We start from the raw sequence: 18,824 nt of genomic DNA, 5'->3' as shown, positions 1-18,824 counted from the left end.
CCCCCTCTATCCATCTCCCTCTATCTGCTGCCTCTTCCCCTCTTTTTGCTGCCTTACTGACACTGGCCAGGTGACCCCTCTGCCTAATCAAGGCTTTTAGAGGCGTTCCCCCACGTTAGAGCCAGTTCTGACTCGGTACATTTCTCTGGAACAGAGTGTTTCACACCCAACTCACTCTGAACACCAGGGATTACATCTCACCCTGTATATAAAAAAAGATACAAAAAAAAACAAACAAACAAAAAAAAAAGATTGTTCATGTTTTCATTAAGAATAGCCATAAAACCTTCATAGTGCTAGTAGAAAAGTTTGTTAAAGCTTTGAGTTAATGACTTCAAAAAGTTAATTAGTGTCAAATGTTAGCATAACTGGAGCTAGTTTGAGGGTCTGGACAAGAGCTACTTTGGAGGTGTAGACTTTCCGAGGATTGATCAAAAAAAATTTTTTTTTTTTCAAAAAGATTTACACAAAGCAGAAAAGGGTTACAAAGTGATTTCAAAGACTTTAGAAATTCAACAGTCTGGCCACCCAGTAAAATTACTCTTCAAGAGAATGCTCGACTGCCGCCTTTTTCAGTTTGTTAAATTATTAGGAGTTTTAAAAAAGATTTTTATGGAAAGCATACTATTCAGGGCCATTTCTCAATCTGCATTCGTGTGGACTCAGGAAGTGCAATAAGAGCACAACAGAGACTCATCCATAAAGTAAAGAAACAACCCTGAGTGACAGGCAAAGATTTGAATGTGTCATTGGTACATCCATCTGTGTTCATGAGTCTACATATCTAAACCTAAAACTAGCAGGGGTGTATAGCAAGACATCACCGAGAAAGCCTGTGTTTACTAAAAGAACTGAGAGCTGCATGCGTGAACGAGCACACTGACCCTTCACAATGGTACTGGTAAAATGTTTTTGGAATGATGACCATGAGAAAGATTATACCATAAATTCACCATGAAAACTGTAAAGCATGGTGGGCCTGTTTTGCTGCATTAAGGGAAAGATGAATTTGTTTGCTGTAAGTGTGTGTGGGGCTACTGGGAAGATAGCTAGCTAATGTTAGCTAGCTCTCCGCTAACCTAAGTTTTCTCCTCTGTAATGCAGCTAGATCTCTGCTAATGTTAGTTAAATAAGATAAATATGAAAACTCGACACAAGCATTAAAGCAAATCATTATGATTTATTAAGTTTGGTTACAGAACAGACCAGGATTCATAACATCAGGATTAAAACATTCTCCTCTCAGGACAGAACACAGAAATCAACAAGGAAAATTAATAATCCTTTATGACACAAGAAACTGGACGGAAATGTGCGAGCTGTTCAGTAAAAGCACAGAAAAACATTTTTTTAGGAGCTATGCTGTTTCCAGTGTTGAGCACAAGATTCATCAACATAATGCTAATACAGCTAGGGATGCAGATTATGCATGATATCAGGATTCAATCAAAAAAAATATTACTGTTTAAAAAATGAAATGATTGAAGAAGATGCATTAATTTAACACCAGCAAAGTAGAATGTTTACAACATTTCACTACTATTTGCACTACATTTGTAAACCTCTAATTATTATTATTATTATTATTATTATTATTATTATTATTATTAATAATAATAATAATAATAATAATAATAATAATAATAGAACCACCTAACAAATGCTATACAGTATCTCACTGTCATGATAATGCAGGCAGATGCAGTTCCAAGTTATAAAAAATGTACACTTACAGCTATGATTTTAGATATGGATTTCGGTAAGGCACAATCATGCTGTAGTTCTCATAATAGCCTCTTTTCCACTCTACTTTTTTAATCTACATCTCAAAATTATTTAGTTAAAGAGGATGATTCTGCTTACATAATAAAAGTTACATTGTTAAGGCGCCAATTGGGGAATGTATATATAATGCTGAGACCTCCAACTATCATTATATGACAGTTGTTCACATAGTGTTGTTGTTTCAGTATTTAAATCAAGGAACCAGTAACCTGACAGAGCAGCCAAGGCTGTACTGATACAAAAGAAGCATGAAGAAAACAAACTATTTATTTTAAATGTATCCTGTAAGAACTGGACTTATTAGACCTTTTCAAACTGAGTGTTGCGCAATACTGGAAATGAAATAAAACCAGAGCACTTAACAAAAGGCGTGAGTGTGTTCATAAGGCTGATATGGAAGAGCAGCAATGAATGAAAGTCATCAAGTTAAGTGATAACATTCTGCTATATTAAATAAGCTTAAAGGGGACATGAAACATTTCAGTTTGTACAAGTTTTCTAAGGTATTAAATATAATGGCATTTATTTGGGGGGGATTTTTTTATATAAAATGTTTACACACTAAATTATAATATATTTATGTTTGTTACGTTTGAGCTAGGGCGCCGCCATGTTGCCCGTGCAGCACTGGTGACGTCACGAGGTTGGTTGGTTTAAGATCCCAGGCATATAGCTAGAGGAAAAGAGCGTATTGTTTGTCGAGATTATGGATGAAGACGAAGCTGAACTAGGCTAACATGGAGCATTTACTCAGAGATCTTTCCTATATAAACCTGAGCAGAACTTTTTAGATGCTTTTCTGAGAGCGAGGGGTTTGGGGAGTGTTTATTCTCTCTCTCTACGTGGAGCCGTGCAGAACCCTGCAGCGCGTCCACAGCAGGTACTGCCATCCAGTTAACCAGCTATTTTATATACATTTAGCTATTTAACATGCAAAGTCCAGAGTTCATTAAGACTGAATGAAACGAACATGATTTAAGTGGATATTGAAACATCCAGGCGCTGTTTGGTTGATAAACCGTTCAGTTTAGAAGTTAGAATGCTTACTGGGTACTTAGCTTCATCTAGTTAGTGTTAGCTAGTTAGCTAGCGTTGGCTAGCTAGAATAAGATAGCTAGCTAAGTAGCTAACGCTAGCTATGTTATCTTTAAATTATCTAATTTATCTAGATTTTCGGTAACGGTACCTCTCGCTGCTCTGCTGGGTGGGCGTGTTGTTTGGCTGGTGCGGCTCACAGCTGCTGCTCTCATAGTAACATTACCATCAGTCAGACGGTCTGTACATTCCAGCTGATCAGAGGAAAAATAAAAAACGGAGGAAAAAAAGCCTCGGACTGCAGCTTATTTATCCGGCGCTAATGCTCCTGACTCAAACCCCTCTCCTTCACATAGTCCTGGTCTAGAAAGTGCTCGCCACTAACCCCTAGCGTTGCAGCTAACCGGAGGATTCTCACGCTTCAGTGCTGCGAGCCCCCGCTGAAGGTATGAAAGTGAAAGTAAATATTTCTCATTCCTCACCTTATTAAATTTCACTACTCCCAGTATTACTACACACAGGGACAATACAAAAGTGCCCCCCCGCTCTGCATTGAGTTTTGGTTTGGATTTTATTATTTATTGAGGCGCTAAATTACGGTATTCTCATAGATTCTAGTAGTGAGGCGTGCGTGAACCAACCTCGTGACGTCACTTTCAGCGCTGGGACAAGATGGCGCTGCCCTTACTTAAAAAAATGACATTTAGATTGCTTATTATTTTAATTCCGCTTCACTGACAACTGTTAAACTTATAAAATTTGTTAGAGTGAAAATACATCTTGTGAATTAAACTAAATACTTGAAGTGTTTCATGTCCCCTTTAAGGATCATATGATCTGACCTCAGCTGGAACACACAGATATAGAATTGCTATGGACTGAACTGTTTAAAGTTTAATAGATGGCTGCCAAAAACAAACTTCCAAAGGTTTTATCTTGAAAATTATTTATATCGATATGGGAGAGCTGTTTTTTAAACAACCCACTTATATTAAAACCTGAGGTGTGAAAGAGCTGAGAGTAGTGGAGGTCAATACTGTGTGTGTTTGAGTGGTGTAAGTATTGGTGTTACATTCCTTGTGTGTAGAAACAATCCACGCACAGGTTACATCTTGGAGGAGGCGGTCACGGAAGATGCTCCTCCCTGAGTATACACATGCAAGTTCTGGAAAAAATTAAACACAACAAAAAAAACCATTAAAAGAAAAACACTTGCAATTTATAGCCATTATCGACATTTATTTTAATGATCTGTGACTCTGAACATGTACCTTTTTGCTCTCTGCATTGTGTTTGTCAAGCAGTGCCTGAACTCTTGTGCCGTAATTTTCGTGCACTGCCATCAGACGCTGGACCTGCAAAGGGAGAGGGGAAAAAAAAAGTAAGCCCTGTATGGTGAGAACAGTGGTGCTTGGCAGTTTGTGAACCTTTCACATTTTAAGTTGACTTTTGCAGAAATCTACACAATTCTAATCAGATTTGGTTCAACTTCTACAATACTAAACATTTTGGTAACTGTTGATAAGTCCTGCACATCAGTCTTTTAGCTTTTTCTACTGTACAGAACAGTTTAAGCTGTTATTTACATGGGTCTATTCCCATGAAATGCATCCTTCCAATTGTTTTAAAACATTTCTATTGGATTTAGGTCAGGACACCGAATTCGCCATTCCAAAACATAAATTTTTTCTTCTTTAACCATTGCTTGGAATAAGACTTGCTTGGGGTCATTGTCTTGCTGCATGATCAAGGTTCAGCTTACAAACAGATATTCTGACATTTTCTTTAATTTCATGGTCTAATTTAGAACCAGATGCAGGAAAACTGGCAGTCTGAGATTTTCACACTACAATTGATCGCACTTTGTCACCTGTTTAGCAGCCAATGAGCCGCTGGCAGGCGTGTTCATCAGATAGTAGGCAGGCTGTATGCTGGACTGAACTGTGTCATTGAACAAACCAGGATAAACATTTAGGGCTAAAAATAAGGCTAGAGGTTCACAATCTGCCAAAATCTTTTGCATAATTTTAACAAAACATAGCTACATGTTAATTTACTCTACTCTAAACTTTACTCTATGTTCTAGCAAATAAGCAGCATTGCCCTTTTATGTCTGAGCAGACAGTGTCATGTCAAAATAAGATTAACATATAACTAAATAATAATAGCATTATTGTATTTTAGATATGCAAGCTTTTTGTGTGCATTACCAGAGAAGAACTTATTTTGTGTGCTTTGCTATTGGTGAATTCCATCGTGAAGTAAAGGGAACACATTTTAAGTAGGCATCTAAGGTGCAGTTTCAAGGAAATGTGAAAATCTGCTTTTCAATTGAAGTCGCCGCTGTGCTTCACTGTTCATTTACCATTTTTTAACCAATACATTTTTATGATTTTTTTCATGACTTTTCAATGTCTTCATGGTGATTTTTCATGACCATACATCTTTAAAGCATCAGTGCAGACATGGACAATAAAACCAAAAATTAACTAAAAAATTTGTTATTTTAGTAATAATAATAATAAAAAAATGTGTGTCAGATCTTGAGTGCCCCACTGTGTAGAGCTAAATTACTGAACTAAATCTTTTTTGTCGGGTGATAAACAGAAACACAAATTTGTAAATTGCAAATTAACATTAATTTTCCAAAACTTCTATTTTTCCAAAATTTCAATTTTTTCAAAACTTATCCAGGCCTGGAAATTGCTATTTTCAAATATCATTACCTTTTCAGGTTTTCATGACTGTACCGACCCTGATTTACATCAGAGATTAACTTGCTTGCGTCACTAGATTGCTCATGGTCATAACGCTGAATGCCGCTGGGGTGTGCACGGTTACTACAGCTATACAAATATTGAGAGGTTCAGGGAAAATTTTACCATGCGCTTTTGAATGAACAGCTGAGCTCCTTTCAGATGGCCGGCCATGTTCTGGCACAGACGCTCACGCTCCGCATCATTTAGGACCTCAGTGAAGAAGGTGCGCACCTGCAGGAGCCCAGAGGAGTTAAGATATCTTTATGAGTCAGAATACCACACAGAAACTGTCTCTCGCTCAATTGTCTCATGCCTACCTGAGTCACATTGTCATCATCTGCGCTGTTGTAGCGCCCAACATCAGCAGACACCCTGAACTTGGACTCCATGCACTGAGGCTGATTCTTTGGGGCACTGAAGCTGTTGGGGTAATAGTTGGGTGCTCCCCCTGTGGGCAAGCAGATGAATAACGGTCTTACAGAATGGAAGGCCTGAACCACCTTCAATTCTACAGTAACAGTGGATGCACCTGTCTGTGTGATAAAAATAGGTTCTCTTACCTTGGTTGTCAGTCATGCACATGGGTCCGTCTCTTTGATAGTTGGCTACACGGGCACGGTAGGGGCAGTTGACAGGCAGCTGGAGGTAATTTGCTCCAAGTCGGTGGCGATGGGTGTCAGGATATGAGAAGAGACGACCCTGCGCAAAAAAAAAACATCACAGTACACACAGACTTCAACAACAACATAGACAAACACACATCAATATATTACACAGTGCCACCAGTTACCAGTGGCTATTATACCTGCAAAATGTCTACAAGTGTATTATAGTGTATCATCATTGCTATTTTTGGAGCTAGTCAGAGGTCATGGGGAAGTAGCTGGGTGCTCCACCTACTACTTTTGAGCTTGGAATTTAACTGGTCTATTTGAGGTCATGGTCTTGCTGCATGATCCACATTCCTTCAAGATTCAGCTCACAAACAGATTATCTGACATTTTACTTTGATGGTCTAATTAAGAAACAGATGCAGCAAAACCGGCAGCCTGGGATTTTTCTAGGTCAGGGGCCAATCAGGGCTCAGGCTGAATGATGAAGGGCAGTGTGTAATGAAATGCACAGGTGCAGCAAGGTTGAAAACAGAGACTGTTTTTAGTGTATTGAGGCTTTGGAAAAAATCCACACAAAACTGGTGGCACTGAGGATGCAATTTTAGTGCCAGAAGGGCACGGCTTTAGTCAGCAGGGAAGCCAATGTGGTTCTACAATTATAAAGTTTGTTAAGGTAGATGAAGACCTCATTGTTGAGTGTTTTGGAGGTGTCAGTGTCTTCAGTGTCCATGTGTTTTACATGTAATATTACATGTAATAAAATTATATAGAATGCATGGTATATTAATCATTATATAACACTGAATGAATTAATGGTAGCATTTATGCCATGTAGTAAGTGCCACCACAAATTGTGTTATTTGGCTCCCCCTTTAGGTTTTAGTAAGTAACAGCACTCTCATACTCACATACAATTATTTTAGTATGTCTGGGAGGTGTAGCAAAGGTAATAAAATGTTCCAGATGTTGCAACTAAATATCCATTCATTCCTATGAATAGTTAACAATTAATGATAAGTATCAAATGGTACACAAACTTACTTAAAATATAAAAAATATAAAAAAAACATTTTTCCACAATACAGACATATACAAGAAATGTCAATAACTGGTCGTAGATGATACATGAGTATCATTAATTTAGATTTTCTCTGGCCCTTCATAACAGTTCAGTTTATAATTACATGATTACAGCCTATTTAAGGTTTAGGACTTTAAGGACCACAAATGTAATTTTAAACTAGGAATATCAGTGTTTGACTCCGTGTGTTGCTAAGGTGCTGCTCGGTTGTCATCAGTGATTCTGAGATACTCACTCTCATCATATGAAATTCAACAGATAATACAGAAACACGGTCAGTGAGCAGTCAGGGCTCTGTGTGTGTTTGTACCTGCAGCATCTTGTCAGGGCTGGGCTCAATTCCAGGGGGCATGTTGCTGGGATCAAATGCCATCTGCTCCACCTCAGCAAAGTAGTTTACAGGGTTTCTGTTTAGCACCAAGCGACCAACTGGGATCAAGGGGAAGTCTTTGTGGGACCACACCTAAAACAACACAGATTACCAATCCCTGATTAAAACAATCAATATATTTGCATAGCAATACTACTACTACTACCAGCAACAATAATAATAATAATAATACCTACATTACTAATGACCGAGAGAATAGCTTTGTTAATGTAATACACAACCAAATTAACCTTCATTTATAAAGAGCATTATTAATACCAGCCAAATTCAATATGCAACACACTGTTCTGCCTTTTCTTCTAAATTCTTCACTTATTAAATATGATCCAAATGTCAAAAGGAGTTATGCCCTATAAAAGGAAGCTATTATTTGCCTACAAAGAACCCTTTTAAAGGAACTGCGAATGTAAAAATAATTTAAATTGGTAGACAAATATGATTTTAATTAACTTTGTTTTTTTATGGTTTTTAAATAGGGATCACAACCCTATGGCATCACTCAAAACAATTTGCAGCACCTTTGTGTTGTTAAGAGCACAAGTGTATAAGGTTTTTGGAACACTTCTATAAATGCCTTTTGGAAGTTATTAGCAGAAAACAGCTAGTAGAGATTTAAGTACCTTGGTCAGATCAAATGGGTTCCAGGGGAAGTTTTCTGCCTGTTCAAAGGTCATAACCTGAATGTAGAAGGTCCAAGAGGGGAAGTTGCCGTTGGCAATGGCGCTGAACAGGTCACGAATGGCGTAGTCAGGGTCAGTAGAGGCTAGTCGATCTGCCTCCTCCACAGGAAGGTTCTTAATGCCCTGATCAGTCTGTAAGAAACAGAGAAAAGTTTACACACAGAGGCCGACACAGAGGCCGACACAGAGGCCGACACAGAGGCCGACACAGAGGCCGACACAGAGGCCGACACAGAGGCCGACACAGAGGCCGACACAGAGGCCGACACAGAGGCCGACACAGAGGCCGACACAGAGGCCGACACAGAGGCCGACACAGAGGCCGACACAGAGGCCGACACAGAGGCCGACACAGAGGCCGACACAGAGGCCGACACAGAGGCCGACAATTCTACACACACCTTGTAGTGGAACTTGCAGTAGACAGGGTTGCCTTGAGCGTTTATTAGCTTGAAGGTATGGGATCCATATCCATTCATGTGGCGAAATCCATCAGGCAGTCCACGATCACTAAAGAGGAAAGACACCTATAAAAAAATAAAAATAATAAAAACTTAAATAAATGAATTAAATATAAATGTTATTGGGGTTGGACCATATTAGCAGCTCTGCGGCTTGCTAAAAAAACAGAAGCTAAAGAAAAGGTCATGATATTCTAAACAATCCGGTCCATGTTGTCTTTGACTGACAATTCCTGCAGATTTTATCAGGAGTGGCTTCCTGTTGCAAATCTCAACATGAGAAATCTGCAGGAATTGTATAATGCACTCGGCGTGAACATTAATATTAAAAATATCAAAAGAATATCTAAAGATCTAAAATCTAGTGAGTTTGAGAGCAAAAGAAGGTCCTACCTCTTGTATCAGTTTTGTCTACATAATAAAGTGCTCAGTAAGTGTAGATGACCCGGTTGATTTCGTGGCTTTACCTGATGCAGACATTCTGGACGCAGGCTCCAGAAGTCCCACACCATGTCAGCGTCCTTCAGGTGAGTCTGAGGATTCCGCTTCTGAGAGTGGATGAAGGACGGGAACTGGACACATGCACACACAGACAGAGAGACACAAACATTCAGAAAAGGTTCAGAGTGTCTGTGCTATAAGACGACTGGTTTTTGTTCCAGCAATTACAGAAACATACACTATGTCCAAATGCACTCACGCACCTTGTTACACTATACAATAGTTTCTATTGTATAGTGTACTTCTGCCAATAAAACCAGTGCCATCAGAACAGGTGCCAACTGAAGCAGTTAAACACGAACCTATTGGCAATACTTCTAATGCCAGACGTGGGCTAAAGGGGTATAAACCCTTTATGCATTTAAAAGCTGATACTCCATTCCATACTTTTTAGATGAGTTAAGTGATCCTAACATCACTAATGTTCTCACCGCTGACTGTTATTAAATCCTCACAGCAATTTGACAAATCTAGCAGAAAGCCTATTCTGGACAGTGGACACAGCTTCTCCAATCTTCCAATCTTAATTTTTGAAGAAACAACAATGAATGAATGAATGAGGTGTCCTAATACATTTTTATATGTATTGTACACCACAAACATTGTAAGTCGCAAACATCTCTTTCTTACCAGCATGGCATCTCTGATGAAGAAGATGGGTGTGTTGTTGCCAGTCAGGTCCCAGTTGCCATCTTCAGTGTAGAACTTCACTGCAAAACCTCGAGGATCTCTCACTGTATCAGCTGAACCAGCCTCTCCAGCTAAAAACACAGGTTTTATTTTTAGACACATGTAGGTATGAGGTTCTCAATACATCATAGCAAATGTTTTACAAAAGACAGGGGTATTCTTTTATTAGGCTACCCAATTTCTCTGGTCTTTAGTCACAACTTTTTTTTTAGATAATTTGTGGGTTAAGAGTTGTGGGTTCAGGCAGTCCTCTGTCACCTGAACACAATATGCACCCCACCAGATCTTATACAAGCTCATTTTGGCTTCATTTCAGTGGTGCAACTGTCAAGGCACCTGTTGCGCCAGCATTAGTTGGCATATTCTGCTTTTGCACCAATGAACAGTCAATATATACACAGAGTCCAAACTCCTGCAGTGCTGGCATTCAAACACAACGCTCTGCCCAGTAAACAGTTACGCAACACTTTCTTGGTTTATTCCCATCAGGGGATCTCTCTGGAGAGGAGAAAGGAAGCAGGTCTCACCCACAGTAGAGAAGCGCACAGCGATGGGAGTCGTCTTGCCAACATGTTCAAACACCTTGGCCTTGCAGTAACGTGTGACGTCATGGGTCACCTCAAAGTAGCCAAATGCACCTGTGTAAAGGAGAGAGGACTAAATTCAACTGCTACATTTAGCTAGCATTATAAGATAAGTTCATGGGACTAAGACTGTCACTATAATTACTTTAATTGATTTATTGTACTTATAATATAATGCACATGATCTCAATATTGCCCATTATGATTTTCCTAGTAAGTATTTATTTTATTTATAGGATTTTATTAAAATAAGATTTCCTTCATCCTATATTTTCTATTATAGATAATCATTAAATGAGTAACATTAAATGGTCTTAAAAATTGACAATAATATTTCAATAACTCTCAAGACAAGAAAAAAAAAAAAAAAGATTGTGACAGGTCTACGTGGGATGAGCTCCATACATGTATCTTATCTTATCTTAATAACTTCAAATAAGGCATATTATTCAATTTAATTACCCCCAATTCAAAGTACTGCATATAACACAGAAACGCTAACTGTTGAATTTAGAAGGTAGATTACCTTTCATTTATGCTAAACTTTATTTTCTTTCTCTCTCTCTCTCTCTCTCTCTCTCTCTCACACACACACACATACCAGCATTTAATTTTATCCTTTAATTAGTCACATAATATTATTGTAATTAATACATTTTAAGGGATTGAAACCAATAAAACAAATCTAAGTGCTTCAAACACTGATTCTTTCATTTAAATGAAAATACCTATCATCAAAAGCTTAGTCTTAAGGAATCACAATTCTATTATGAGTCATTAGGGTTTTTGTTTTGACATCACTAGTTATATCACATCTGGGCTTTGATTGCACTAGTCTGGAGTATGAGACTAATGCCAAAAATGCCATTTAAATCTTAGCATGTAGCCACAACAGACTGGTTGATCAGCATACGTGTGGGTGTGTGTGTGTTTTAATCATAACAAACCTGCTCCTTTAGCATGCACCACTCTCTCAGGAATGCGCTCCCGGTCAAAGTGAGCCATCTCGTCAGTGAAGACGACATCCTGCACAAGCAGAGGCCCCTGTGGTCCTGCTGTCTGAACATTCAGCTTATCACCGACTGGGACACCTGCTCCTGTAGTCAGAGCATCTGGTCGCTGAGACACGAAACAGTCAAGAGTCAGGGGTATGGAACAGAGAGACCGGCACGAAACAAAGGTGTTGAAACGTATTCAGAAACAAGTAAATTGTAATCAATCAATCAATTGTAAACAACAACAACTCAGCCACGAAATGGTAACTTCATTGTGGCCTTTAGATTAGCTCAAGAACCATGTGATGGAGACATATTCTCTGGATAGATGAATCACACTTCTCTGCCCAGAGTCTTGCAGTTGCAAGAAGAATGGTACTAGTCTGAGGTAGAGGGAATTATGGTGTGGGGTTCTTTTTCTTTATGAGTTGGGCTTGACCACATTGTTCCTGTGAAAGGAACTAAATGCTTCTGCATAGTGCATACCAAGAGGGATTCTGGACAATTTAATGCCCCCAGCTTTGTGGAAACAGTTTGGGGAAGGCCCCTTCCTCTTCTAACATGACTGCACACCAGTGCACAAAGCTAGGTCTATAAAGGTCTATAAAGACAAAGAGTTTGAGATGGAAGAACTCGACTGGACGGCACAGAGGCTTGACCTCCACCCGATAGAACACCTTTGGGTTGAATTAGAGTGGAGACTGTGAGCCAGGCCTTGTCCAATATCACTGAGCTCACACAATCAAGGTCATGTGTGGAAAAGCAAGCGACCGAATACTTTTAGCAATATAGTGTATATAACCTGCCTGATCCCAAAGATTTAGTTTAACAATTGTATTTCCTAAATACAGTTGTGTATACACATTTTCATTTACACACATTTTCACTGATCACTTTGGATAATGTAGGGCAATTCTGCTGTAGATCCATGGTTTCACCTTACTCCCACTAAATTGGTGAAAAAAAAAAAATCAATAGTAGTCTACAAAAAAAAACAGTTTTTTTTATATGAGAAGAACTTCCTTCAGGTTAGCATTGCTCTATTAAGGTCCTGGTCCCCTCAAACATTATTCTAATAATCAGTTCATTAACAGTACTTATAGGATCGGTAGGTAGGGAAACCAGTAAGATGTGTAGAACAGTGTCCAAGGGTGTAAAATAATTCACATTCATTATACTCAGGTACTATTATAGCTATTAGGGTTTAAAATACTTCTGTAGAAGTAAAAAGTAAAAGTACTGCTGTTAAAACTACTTAAAGTATAAAAGTAAAAGTCATAAAAGAAAAAATAATTCCAAGAGGTCTGTAGTGCAGTACACCCCTGCCCAAAACACAAGATTGAGAAATGCTGCTTTTATATAAACTCTAAAGTCTTGATAAACAGTGTGAACTGAAGCAAGCTTTTACAATATAGTTTCAATAAACAGGCTGAGTGATAGCTGGCTCTCATTACAGGTCTTTGCCCCGTTTATTCTCTGATCGTCCTCGACCAGTGCTGATTACATAACCAGGGCATCCAAGGGTCGCGTTAACAATCTACTGCCCTGACAAACAGCAGTGAACACGCACTTCGCTCTGTAGGTGAACTGTAGGTGAACACTGCTGCAGCTGCTGGGCTCTGATGGTCTGACAGTTTGCACCAATCATTCTGCTACTAAAAGCAAACAACAGAAAGTTCTTATAAGAGAGAGAGTTCAAGTTCAGCTGCAGTGCAGGAGACTGAGGGCCAGACTCTAGAGAGAGGGTTTCCCTCGAGGAAAGACAGACAGATCCAGATCACAGAACCAGTTGTTTAACATGTGCAGGGATCTGCGTGTGTGTTTTTATTTTACAAGTTCCACATCTAAAATTAAAATAGCTACATGTAATTATTCATATTGACCCAGCTATCAGCTAAATATACATATTATAGAGACTTTTCTAAGCTATAAATACAAGTAACGAAAAGAATCACTGTGCTAGTTAGACGTGTGAAGCTCGCCCATCTAACAATAATGATCTTATGCTACCTTCAAGTCGTGTCGAAAAATTTCGTATTTACCAGTGGGAAATTCGGATTTTTAGATAAGCCTCGAGTTTCCCAGTTGGTGGCGTGTCAGTACCAATTAAATTAAATTTATTTAATTAGTAAATAAATTCGTATTGTAAACTGCTTAACACTTAAACACCTGCAGGTTGTTATTAACTAATAAAATCACTAGCAATTCATGAAAAAGTCTAGTTTAATTCAGTATTCTAATGCAATAAAATCATCCCTCACCTAATGCGTGTCTTATTCACTTCATTTTCGTGGAGAAGGGCAAAACAAACCACGTTTTATAATAATAGAACAAAAGTGTAAACAAAAGGATTTAGTTTGTCGTCCATTTTCACCCCACAACAAAAAAAAAACACTCGAACGCATGTCAAAATCGAAATGATGACCACCAACCTGTAAATAGTAATCTCCGAGGAGGACCTGAATCCAGCATAAGTAACGTTAACTTTTTTGGGGGAAACCTAGCTACCCCAGCTGGGTTAGCATGTTAGCTAACGTTTTTCACCTTTCAAAGCGACAACTGACAGCTTAGCTTGGCTGGATAGTTGGTGTTAATAGCTAGTTTGTTAGGTTGGCAGTTATCCCTCCGAGAACTAGTTAGTTCTGGTTAAATCATACAGCTAACAGCAGCTAGGGTAACTGTGTGCAGTCTGCTCGACCTTTGCCTCAGATAGCTACCTTTAGCTAAGCTAGTTTAGCTACTCTGCTGTTCCAGTCTGTGCGAAGTTAGCGTTGTAGCTAACAGGCTAACTCTCCTAAACCCGGGAGAAAAACAAACCTGGGAGCCCCTGTTCTCCTTCCACAGCTTCATCTGGTCAGTAGCTTTTCCCCGGTTCTCCGCCATCCTCTCTGCAGTGCTGGTTGTAGGTAACTCAGGTGTGGGAGTGACTGTTACTCCTGTGAGTTATAGATCCGCCGCCGCTGCCTTTCTTACTATACTTCAGCCGGCCACGCCTCCTGTCCCACCCCCGCGCTCCTATTGGTCGGTCAACTGTCTGACCTACTTTCACTAGTGGCAGAAAATTGGAGAAATGCCGTCTCATGCACAAAGTATGGAAGCCCATTCCCGCCACCTAAAAAAAATAAATAATCCAGCAAAATGTTTTTTTATTATTATTAAGTAAACTGCTATCTCAATATTTTGAGATACTAAGTCAATATTTTGAGATACTAAGTCAATATTTTGAGATACTATCTCAATATTTTGAGATACTATCTCAATATTTTGAGATACTAAGTCAATATTTTGAGATACTAAGTCAATATTTTGAGATACTATCTCAATATTTTGAGATACTATCTCAATATTTTGAGATACTAGTAGGCTGTACAGAGACAGAAGCAGGTGAGACAAAGATGCAAAATGGATACCATCATTGAGGACTACTTCAGACGTGGATTCACAAATCATGAAATATTGGAACTTTCACACAATATCAAAATAAGCCTCCGGATCTTGGACGAGGCTGAAGTTAGCTTCTTATTCGCCAGTGTCTTATTCAGATTTCCGTTCCACCTTAAATGCTGGCTGAACATTCATGCGGCCGCCTGTAGATGTCGCATTTTAACAGTAAAAAACAGCATGTAAGCAAAGTGCTGTGAAAACGCTCTGAATAAAGGGGAGAACACAATGCGAGGGACAGAGTTTAACTCTGAGTGAAATATAATGTAAATAAAATTAAATATGAATTAAAACGTTATTGCTCTCACTTTTGGCCTAATTCCCAGGTCATTATCTACAGGTGGCCGCATGTATATTCAGCCAGCATTTAACGTATCTCAAAATAATGACTTAGTATCTCAAAATATTGAGATAGTATCTCAAAATATTGAGATAGTATCTCAAAATATTGACTTAGTATCTCAAAATATTGACTTAGTATCTCAAAATATTGACTTAGTATCTCAAAATATTGAGATAGTATCTCAAAATATTGACTTAGTATCTCAAAATATTGACTTAGTATCTCAAAATATTGACTTAGTATCTCAAAATATTGAGATAGCAATTTACTTAATAATAATAAAAAAAAATGCTGGAGTATTTTTATTTTTTAGGTGGCGGGAATGGGCTTCCATAACAAAGACCTCAAAACTGATGAAAAAAAGATGAATTCCTTCAGTCTCCTTCCTTTTCTTTACCAGTTCATATATCTTTATAGTTCCAAATTACAGATGTAGGTATGTTGTGAATCATGCTGAGTGCATCTACAGTGGCCTGCAAAAGTATAAAAGTATTCATACCCTTTGATTGACAGACATCCTAAGATGCAAAAATGTTTTTCAGGGAGGTACCCCCGGATCTGGACTTGGTTCCCCCCATCTTTTTTACAGTCTCTGATACCAAAGGATAATAGAACTCACTCTTTGCAAAGAACAGGCAAATCAGAAGCCTCTCTGCTCTTCATGAATATGCACACGAGGGGAGTGCCATTCTCTCCCTCTCCCTCTCTTTCACACATGCGATTGGAGAAAAAAGCCTGTGTCACCTGCATGCGCATTTGTGGCTCGTTCTAGATTTAGAGAGATTTTAACTGATTTGCAGGCATCAGAGAGCCAGTATTGATATGCGGTAGACTCCCGCAACTTCCAGGAGACTTATGGATTAAATTTGTGTCACTTTACATACACAAATATTCAAAATATTAATCAAATTAAAAACCGAAAACTCAAAAGTATTTAGCAATTACAGGTCCTTCTCAAAAAATTAACATATTGTGATAAAGTTCATTATTTTCTGTAATGTTCTGATTAACATTAGAAATTCATATATTTTAGATTCATTACACACAACTGAAGTAGTTCAAGCCTTTTATTGTTTTAATATTGATGATTTTGGCAAAAAATAAAGAAAAAACAAAGATCCCTATTTAAAAAAAAAATAGCATATTTCATCCGACCAATAAAAGAAAAGTGTTTTTAATACAACATTCACTCAATACTTGGTCGGGAATCCTTTTGCAGAAATGACTGCTTCAATGCGGCGTGGCATGGAGGCAATCCGCCTGTGGCACTGCTGAGGTGTTATGGAGCCCCAGGATGCTTCGATAGCGGCCTTAAGCTCATCCAGAGTTTTGGGTCTTGCGTCTCTCAACTTTCTCTTCACAAAATCCCACAGATTCTCTATGGGGTTCAGGTCAGGAGAGCTGGCAGGCCAATTGAGCACAGTAATACCATGGTCAGTAAACCATTTACCAGTGGTTTTGGCACTGTTAGCAGGTGCCAGGTTGTGCTGAAAAATGAAATCTTCATCTACATAAAGCTTTTCAGCAGATGGAAGCATGAAGTGCTCCAAAATCTCCTGACTGTCACTGACTGTGGGTACTTGACACTGGACTTCAGGCATTTTGGCATTTCCTTCTTCCCAGTCTTCCTCCAGACTCTGGCACCTTGATTTCCGAATGACATGCAAAATTGAGCAACAGTCCAGTGCTGCTTCTCTGTAGCCCAGGTCAGGCGCTTCTGCCGCTGTTTCTGGTTCAAAAGTGGCTTGACCTGGGGAATGCGGCACCTGTAGCCCATTTCCTGCACACACCTGTGCACGGTGGCTCTGGATGTTTCTACTCCAGACTCAGTCCACTGCTTCCGCAGGTCCCCCAAGGTCTGGAATCGGCCCTTCTCCACAATCTTCCTCAGGGTCCGGTCACCTCTTCTCGTTGTGCAGCGTTTTCTGCCACACTTTTTCCTTCCCACAGAGGTGCCTTGATACAGCACTCTGGGAACAGCCTATTCATTCAGAAATTTCTTTGTGTCTTACCCTCTTGCTTGAGGGTGTAAATGATGGCCTTCTGGACATCAGTCAGGTCAGCAGTCTTACCCATGATTGCGGTTTTGAGTAATGAACCAGGCTGGGAGTGTTTAAAAGTCTCAGAAATCTTTTGCAGGTGTTTAGAGTTAATTCGTTGATTCAGATGATTAGGTTAATAGCTCGTTTAGAGAACCTTTTCAGGATATGCTAATTTTGTGAGATTTGTGAGAATTTTGGGTTTTCATAAGCTGTATGCCAAAATCATCAGTATTAAAACAATAAAAGACCTATATAATAATATATATGAAAGTTAAATTTTTATCATTTCATTATGCAAAAGAATGAACTTTATCACAATATGCAATTTTTTTGAGAAGGACCTGTACAGCTGCAATCCTTACAGGAAAGTTGTTTTTATACTGATTGTAGACTAATTTATAGAGTAAACTACACACAGCTAAATAATTAAGTGACTCCTAAATGCAATTGATCGCACTGGATTTTTTCTGGAAACTTCCAAAAACAAATGCATTATTTGGGCAACACTCTGTATATTGTGCTAGATTGTGGAATTCACAGGGAAATTTCAAATTCTAATCAGTGCAATGGAATATGTGATAACACCTCCATACTGCTTACAGTATGTCACAAATGTGAGTACACTTCTCACATTTTGCAAACATTGTATTATATATATTTTTTCTGGAACCGCTACTGTTAAACCATCTCACATTTTCTATTAAAGTAAGAGTTTAAAGGGTTTAAAGTAGTTTTCAGGTTCTGCTCAGCCTAATACATTTTAAATTATCCAAACTAAAAATAGCGTCTTACTGGTTTTTATACATTAATGCAGACGGAGCCGTACTTAATTTGTTTTAAATCTACTCCTAAAGAATTTCAGAAAAAAGGTACCAATGTGTCACTGAATGGGAAAAATACAATTTTATATTCTACAGTTGTTTTTTTTATTGCTATTTCCAATAGTTTTTTTTAAGAATGCTTTTTTGTGTTATGATAAAAAAATGATTAGGAAAATATTTAATGACAAATATTCATACTGAATATCCAGAAATGTTAGTATTTTTTTTTGGAAGCCTACGTACATGGCATAAGTTGAACTTAATGAATCCCATAAATAAAAGGACTGTTTTTATGTTCCTCAGGTGTTGCATCATAAGACTGACACTGACACTCCTACAGCTTAGTGTCTGTATAATCCTTATGTCCAAGTACGTGAAAATAAATAATTCATACCAAACAAAGTTATTTTCTTTAAAAAGAAATACAAAAATACATTCAAGTCAATAAGTTTATGCAATTGAGAGTAAGTAAGGGAGGAAAATTAATGGAAACAATAATTTGTCTGGTGTATCTAATCCATATCTAATTAGGGAATTCAGTTATGACTAGATGCCTTAGGGTCTGAGACACCTTGATGTTATGAAATCAATAACAAAACAA

At 38.4% G+C, this 18,824-nt stretch overlaps 1 protein-coding gene across 1 annotated transcript; it reads right to left on the bottom strand.

Moving 5' to 3' along the window:
• Positions 1-1,160: 1,160 nt before the first annotated feature.
• On the bottom strand, positions 1,161-14,552 carry cat (catalase). The gene is made up of 13 exons (XM_007235044.4): positions 14,394-14,552; positions 11,529-11,700; positions 10,525-10,635; positions 9,938-10,068; positions 9,274-9,378; positions 8,747-8,872; positions 8,286-8,477; positions 7,585-7,737; positions 6,140-6,278; positions 5,897-6,027; positions 5,703-5,810; positions 4,092-4,175; positions 1,161-3,985 (listed from the first exon to the last, which is right to left on the bottom strand). The coding sequence occupies exons 1-13, from the start codon at positions 14,457-14,459 to the stop codon at positions 3,926-3,928; spliced, it is 1,578 nt and encodes a 525-aa protein (XP_007235106.2). The 5' UTR covers positions 14,460-14,552; the 3' UTR covers positions 1,161-3,925.
• Positions 14,553-18,824: the final 4,272 nt, after the last annotated feature.

Source organism: Astyanax mexicanus, chromosome 2 (genome assembly GCF_023375975.1).
Source record: "Astyanax mexicanus isolate ESR-SI-001 chromosome 2, AstMex3_surface, whole genome shotgun sequence".
Classification (NCBI taxonomy): domain Eukaryota; kingdom Metazoa; phylum Chordata; class Actinopteri; order Characiformes; family Acestrorhamphidae; genus Astyanax; species Astyanax mexicanus.
This window is presented reverse-complemented; position numbering and strand designations above follow the sequence as displayed.